The 7,461-nt window shown below is 48.4% G+C and overlaps 1 protein-coding gene and 1 non-coding gene across 6 annotated transcripts in view; one reads left to right on the plus strand and one right to left on the minus strand.

Annotated features, from left to right (window-relative positions):
* Nucleotides 1–7,461, plus strand: part of HIF3A (hypoxia inducible factor 3, alpha subunit) — a 33,080-nt gene that overhangs the window by 22,261 nt on the left and 3,358 nt on the right. For 3 of the 5 annotated variants that reach the window (XM_008591776.1, XM_008591777.1, XM_008591780.1), the window contains 3 exons: nucleotides 2,740–3,011; nucleotides 3,991–4,108; nucleotides 6,091–6,172. In XM_008591776.1, coding sequence (XP_008589998.1) covers nucleotides 2,740–3,011; nucleotides 3,991–4,108; nucleotides 6,091–6,172 — 472 coding nt within the window. Of the gene's footprint in view, nucleotides 1–2,739; nucleotides 3,012–3,990; nucleotides 4,109–6,090; nucleotides 6,173–6,696; nucleotides 6,992–7,461 lie in introns of those variants that run through there. The other 2 variants (XM_008591779.1, XM_008591778.1) reach the window with 2 other exon arrangements.
* TRNAV-GAC lies at nucleotides 2,086–2,159 on the minus strand. The gene has a single exon. It is a non-coding gene; the product is annotated as a tRNA-Val (tRNA).

Genomic DNA, 7,461 nt, shown 5'->3' on the forward strand with positions numbered 1-7,461 from the left:
GGTCTTTCTGAAGTCTTAACAAAGAGTTTTACAGTCACACCCCGAACTTCTTTAGCATATGTGTTCCTGAGACTGCCTTCTTTGCTCAGAAACAATTTCCTAATTTTAGCATCATTTGCTGTCTGGGGAGTTCTTACAGTCAACCAAACTCAAGGTTAAAGGTACAGTCTTCCAGACTTCCAAGTCTGCCCAAGATTTCTTTTCTTTTTTTTTTTTTTTCTTTAAAGATGACCGGTAAGGGGATCTCAACCCTTAGCCTGGTGTTGTCAGCACCACGCTCAGTTTTTTTTTTTTTTCTTTAAAGATGACCGGTAAGGGGATCTCAACCCTTAGCCCGGTGTTGTCAGCACCACGCTCAGCCAGTGAGCGAACCGGCCATCCCCATGTGGGATCCGAACCCGGGGCCTTGGTGTTATCAGCACCGCACTCTCCCGAGTGAGCCACGGGCCGGCCCCTGCCCAAGATTTCTGACATCATCTGTAAGTTTGGGGGTCTCCAGGGCACCACTCACTTTAGACCAGTCGGAGATTCCCACAGGCTCGCTCACAGATTTGATAATTTGCTAGAAGTATTCATAGTACAGATGCTCCCCAACACACAATGCTCCAGTAAACCCATCATAAGTTGAAAATATCATAAGTCAAAAATGCGTTGAATACGCCTAACCTACCAAATGTCATAGCTTAGCCTAGCCAACCTTAAACATGCTCAGAGCACTTACATTAGCCTACAGTTGGACAAAATCATTTTACACAAAGCCTGTTTTATAATAAAGTATTGAATATCTCATGTAATTTATTGAATACTATACTTACTGAAGTACAGTTTCTACTGAGTGCATATAGCTTTTGTACCACCATAAAGTTGAAAAATAGTAAGTCAAGCCATTATAACTTGAGGGCCATCTGTACTCAGGAAAGCACTATGCTTGCAATTGTATTCTATTATAGCAAAAAAAACACAAATCAGAACCAGCCAAAGGAAAAGATGAATAGGGTGAAATCTGGGACTGGGAGAGTCCCAAATGGAAAGCTTTCATGTCCTCAGGGACTTGTTACCCTCCCAGTATTGATATGTGGCAATATGCATGTGGAATGTTGTTAGCCCAGGAAGCTTACCCAAGCTTCGGTGTCCAGAGTTTTTATTGACGTTTCATTATATACTCATGATTAATTGAGTTATTGCCCACAAAATTGAATTCAATCTGTAGTGCCACCCCCACCTTCACTGAAGGTCAGAGCTGATTTTATGTGACCCAAAGCCTCAACCTTTCAATCACATGATTGGTCTTTCTGGCATGGCTAGCCCGCATCCTGAGTTATCTTATTAGCATAAATTATCTAGGGGCCCACCTTGAGTCACCTCATTAACATAAACTGAAAGAGACCCACAATGAATAGCAAAGACACTGCTATCACTTAGGAAATTCCAAAGGTTTAGAGATGACCTCCCAGGAGCTGAGAGAAAGGACAGACCTCTTTTTGGGTAAAGCTATCTCTTCACTACATAGGGAGGTTGAGAATTTTCAAAACCTGAAAGTTCTAGCTCTTTCATGTTTAACATTTCTTCCTTTAGCTTGTCTCTCTCCTCTTGACTTTTACTATAAATAGCAAGAAGAAATCATATAGCCCCTTCAACACTCTGGTTGGAAATCTCCTTAGCCGACTCACCTAGTTCATTAGATACATTTTCTACTTTTCACATAACTGCAGGCAATAGTGTTGCTAAACTTTCAGCCACTGTACAACAAAAATCCCTTTCTTCTGGTTTGCAATAACATGTTCCTCACATCCCTTTAAGCCCTAACTAGCAGCCTCGTCAAGGTTCAGATTTTGACTAATAATTTTGTCAAGGTATTTTAGGCTTTCTCTAATATGCTCTTTAAAGTCCTCCCAGCCCCTGCCCAGTGCCCAGTTCCAAAGCTACACCCATATATTAGATTTTTGTTACAGCAGCACCCCATTTTTGGTCCCCAAATCTCATTAGTATCTATTTCTGGATAATCAATTACCCTCAAATTTAGCAGATTAAAACATCAAGCATTCGTTCATTCATCCATTATTTATTTATTTGGAGGGGGGCAGCTGGCTGGTACAGGGATTGAACCCTGGACCTTGGTGTTGTCAGCTCCACACTCTAACCAACTGAGCTAACCGGCCAGTCCTCTCAAGCATTTATTACCTCAAATCATTTCTGTGGGTCAGGGATCCAGGAACCATTTAGCTGGGTGGCTTTTGTTCAGGGTCTCTGATAAGGTTATAGTCATCTGAAGGCTTGGCTGGGACTGGAGGATCCACTTCCGAGAGCATTCCTAGGCTGTTGGCAAGACATCTCAGTTTCTTGCCATGTGTTCCCCTCCATAGGGCTGCTCAGACATGGCTTCCTCCAGAGCAAGCGATCTGAGAGAGAGAGAGAGCAATAAAAACAGAGTGTCTTTTATAACCTAATGTTGGAAGTCACATAGCGTCATCTCCACAATATCCTACTGTCACCCAGGTCAGCCTAGTCACTGTGGTAGGAGACATGAATACCAGTAGGGTGTGAATACCAGGAAGGGAGGATGCTTGGGGGCCACCTTGGTGACTACCACAGACTTCTTATGCCCATTTTGTGGATGAGGAAACTGAAGCTCAGACTCTTGGCCTCAGGCATATAACCCAGAAGTGGTGGACCTGGGACTCCAGCCCAGGCCCACCCGAGACCGAGGTTCATGCTCTTACCCCCCCCCTGCCCTCGCAGGATGTCGATGCTCTGGATTTGGAGATGCTTGCCCCCTACATCTCCATGGATGATGACTTCCAGCTCAACTCCGGCGAGCAGCTACCCAGGGTCTACCACAGACCTCCAAGGGCTGTCCCCCGGCCCCGCGCCCGGAGCTTCCATGGCCTATCACCCCCACCCCCTGAACCCTTCCTGCTGCCCCGCTGGGGGAGCGACCCCAGGCTGAGCTGCTCCAGCCCTTCCAGAGGAGACCCTTCAGCATCCTCCTCAGTGGCTGGGTCTCGGAAGAGGTGAGCCACAGTAAAGGGGGTATGTAAAGGGGTACAGGGAAAGTCCCCGCTCGTCTGTCTCGCCCTTGCCTCCTACCTTGCCTGCCTCCCTCACCATTCCTCCTAAGCTGACCTCCCCTGCACTAGGCCTGCAGCGTGCCCCGCACATGCCAGACTTGCTCCAACCTCTATGCCTTTGCCTAGACTGTGCCCCCCTTCTGGAGTGCTCTCCACTGCTCTCACTGTTCTTCCAAATCCCACTAGTCAATCAGGGCTCTCTCCTTTGGAACATATTGACATCTGGCCTATCCTAGTGACAAGTTTTGTCATAGTTAAGAAGACTTTGCCACAGTGTCAGAGAAACTATGTAGAACTAAGTTTCCTAACACCTTTGAGAATCGGATGAAAGCTATGGGCTCTTTTCCAGGAAAAGGTACACACACACTCACACAATTTTGTATATAATTTCAGAGGGTCTATGTCATCCTTCCAAAGACATTAGATCACTAATACTCAAGTTTTTTCTCTCCAAGTTGCAGGCATGTGCCCATTTAGTATCCAGAGTGGTCTCTTTATTATCCTTATGAAGCTTTTATGGATACATGTTGGTATCTCCTAAGGCTCCCAGTTGGGGGCTTGGTATACAGTGGGTGCCTAATAAATGTGTACTAAATGAGGGAGGGAGGAAATTAATGAATACAGTGAGTAGGGGGGTGGATGGCTGGGTGGATTGATGTGTAGCTGGATGGGTGGCAAGTGGGTAGATAGATAGGTGGATGAATAAAAGGAGAGATGGATGGAGTGGGTGGGTGATGGGTCACTGGATAATGAATGGGAAGATGGATTGATGGGTAGATGGGTGGATCGGTGGGTGTATGAATAGAGGAGTAAATCGGTGCTTGGGGGAACGCTCATCAAGCATGCTCTTCACATGCTTACACTGGTGCCCATGCCTGCTCAGGTTTGCTGTGTTCTGAGATTCTTGCCTGTTTTTCTCCAGGGCCCTGGCCCAGAGCTCAGAGGACGAGGCAGAGGGGGTAGAACTGCTGGGAGTGAGACCCCCCAAACGATCCGCCAGCCCAGAGCCTGAAAGCTTCCTGCTGTTTCCCCTCAGCCTGGTATGTCTGAAGATTAGTGGAATTCTCTGGCCCTAAAAACCTAGCAGGCTTAAGCCTCCTGTTTTAATGATGGGAAAACCAGAGAGGAGCAGGGGCTGGCTGGAGGTCATACAGAAGGTCAGTGCTCCAGCTGAGGCTAGGACATTGAGTTTCTAGTTCCACTAATAGATATGAAAGGGCTTGGCAAATATGTGTGAGTTGGGGATGAGTTCTAAGAATAAAAATTAGGGTAAGGGGAGAAATGGCAGGTGGTGGTAGGAATCTGTAGGAATCTTCTCTGCTTCCATGGGATCCCCTCCCAAAACTAGAACAGGTCTTGGCCTTGAATGACTAATGTAGAGCTAAGAGTACAGACACTCGAATCAGATTGACTTGGGTTCAAGTCCCAGGTCTGCCACCTAGTAACTGTGAAAACTTGGGCAGGTGATTTCACCATTCTAATCCTCAGTTTCCACATCTGGAAAGTGGGAATAGTTACATCCCACAGGACTGCCGTAAGGATTCAGTGAAATCGGGCCTTTAGTTGACACTCAGTGTGCTGTCGATAAATGCTGTACAAAAAACCAAAGCTGCCTCCCTCCAGTCCTTGCCTCTAGTCTTGCCCCTAATGTCCATTCTGCACAACAGTAACCAGAACAACCTTCCTTTTTTTTTTTTTTTTCCTTTTTGTCTTTTTTCGTGTCCGGCAACGGATCGCAACCCTCAGTGTCGCCCCCGTACCGGACTGGGACCGGCAACGGGATCGCACAACCCTCAGTGCTGCACCCGCACCTCGCTCAGCCAGTGAGCGGGACCCAGTCTGTATGTGGGATCCGAACCCTCGGCAAACCCTCAGTGCTGCACCCGCACCTCGCTCAGCCAGTGAGCGGGACCCGGTCTGTATGTGGGATCCGAACCCTCGGCGGGAGCGCCGCCGCGCTCCCAAGCAGCGCACTGCAGCAGCGCGCCACCGGGCTGGCCCAAGAACACCCTTCCTAAAAGCCAGCCTAGACCATGTCACTTCCACAAGGCTCCCTCTAGGACCTTTCATGGCTCCCTGGTGCCCGCAGACATGCCCTTGCTCCTCACTCTGCAAAGGACTGTTTGAACATGAGGGATGTGGTTGATAACATCAATAGCTTACATTTATTAAGTGCCGGCACTGCCTTGCATGACCAATTTATTTAATCCCCATAAATCCTCTTGAAATATATTTGTTATTAGTATACACATTTGCACAGGAGAGGTTAAGCAGAGTATCAGAATCTGGGCAGGAAAGGGTACACTCAAATTGGGTGTTAAGGGCCGGCCCGTGGCTCACTCGGGAGAGTGCGGTGCTGATAACACCAAGGCCCCGGGTTCGGATCCTACATAGGGATGGCCGGTTCGCTCACTGGCTGAGCGTGGTGCTGACAACACCAAGCCAAGGGTTAAGATCCCCTTACCGGTCATCTTTTAAAAAAAAAAAAAAAAAAAATTGGGTGTTAAGGAGAATCAAATAACAGGACGGTTGACAAAGGTGTGGGCAGGGTGTAGGGAAATTAACAAGGTGCTGAACCCAGGAACTAGCAACATGGGGAGCCAGCATCAGCCCTAGCCTAAAGTTACAGGACAAAGGTGGTCACTGGATCCAGATCCAGAGAGAGTGGGGTCCACCTGATAAGAGCTAAAATCTTCCATGGCGGGACACAGCCTACCCACCATGACCCAGCACGGAAGCAGCTAGAAGAATAAACGCCCCATCATTAGGAACACACAGAGCAAGGTTGCACGGTGATGCAATCTGTGCACACAGGTCAGCCTCCCAGGGTACAGAAGAAGGGGAAGAATGGAGAATGAGGCTCTGGAGGAACATATGGAGGATGTCTGGGACAGTGTCTTGCCCAAAATCACACAGCTGATAAGTAGCTGCTGGACAGTGCCCTTAACCACTGCACCATCCTGCCTCTTTGGATGATGATGATGATGATGATGATGATGATGGCTTTGTCTCTCTCCTACAGAGTTTCCTTCTGACAGGAGGACCAACCCCAGGGAGCCAGCAGGATCCCAGCACCCACCTCCTGGACCTGAATGAGCCCCTGGGTGAGCAGTAACCTCAGTGTAGAGAAGCCCTGGGTCCCCTTCCCCTGGGAGGTTATGAGAGAGATAGAGCCATCCCGAAGGTGGTGGGGGACTGTCAGTGCCCAAAGGTGACATTGATGGAAACAGGACGCCCCTCCCTCGTCTCATGGGAACTGTGGGGGAAGTGGGGGGAGAGACCCTAAAGGAAGCAGAGGCTTGCTAGAGAGAGATAGAGCCATCCCGAAGGTGGTGGGGGACTGTCAGTGCCCAAAGGTGACCTTGATGGAAACAGGACGCCCCTCCTTCGTCTCATGGGAACTGTGGGGGAAGTGGGGGGAGAGACCCTAAAGGAAGCAGAGGCTTGCTAAGGCTGCCCCTTGGGGTGGAAGCCAAGCCCAGGCCCGAGTCTAGGTCTCCTGAACCTAAGTATGATTATGCTTTCGAGCCTGACCAAATTGGGGTTGAGTCTTGTCTTGGGCATTCCCAGCCGTGTGGCTTTGGGAACGTTTCTCCTGAAACTTCAGTTTCCCCCCTCTGTCCATTAGGGCCTATTGTTATAATTCTTACCTTAAGGAGATGTTTCGAGGACTCATGGAGATGCTGCACCGGAAGAGCTTAGCACAAGACCTGCTATGTAGTAAGTGCACAAAAAATGTCCGCCCTTGTGGCCATGGTGGTGATGCTGGTTCCAACCCCAGCCTCTCCACAGAGCTCAAGACAAGCTGCTGTGCTTGTTTGTGTATTATTATCATCTTCCAGTGCAACTATCAAAAGCCATGGCTCCACTTGAAACCTCCAGGCATCAGCCAAAGGGATCTTTCTAAAGCACAAATCTGACCCTGTCCTTCCATGGCTCCCTAATATCCTTCAGAGAAAGATCAAGCTTTTCACTGTGAACTCAAGTACCTGCAGGGTCTGGCTGCTGCCTCATCTCAGACCACACTCTGCTTCAAACCCTCTGTTTCAGCCACAGCCACTGTCTTTCAGTTTATTCCTTCCTTCATACATGCAACAAATATTTATGGAACATACAGTAAGTGACAGGCACTGTTCTAGGTGCTGAAGACACCGAGGAACAAAACACAGAAATCCCTGCCCTTATGCAGCTGATGTTTTAGTGAGGGAGAAAGAACATAACAAAGAAACAAGTACAATAAAGTGCACAAAAGATGAACATGTCGGCGGGGAGGGGTGGAAATGTACACAAGGGAAGAAAGTTCCAGGGTGGGGGGATTGTTTTAAACAGCATGATCAGGGTGGCCTCCTTAAGAAGGTGATAGTTTAGCAAAGACCTGAAGGAGTGGGCCCTG

The sequence above is a fragment of the Galeopterus variegatus genome, unplaced genomic scaffold, assembly GCF_000696425.1.
Source record: "Galeopterus variegatus unplaced genomic scaffold, G_variegatus-3.0.2 Scaffold7280, whole genome shotgun sequence".
Taxonomy (NCBI): Eukaryota; Metazoa; Chordata; class Mammalia; order Dermoptera; family Cynocephalidae; genus Galeopterus; species Galeopterus variegatus.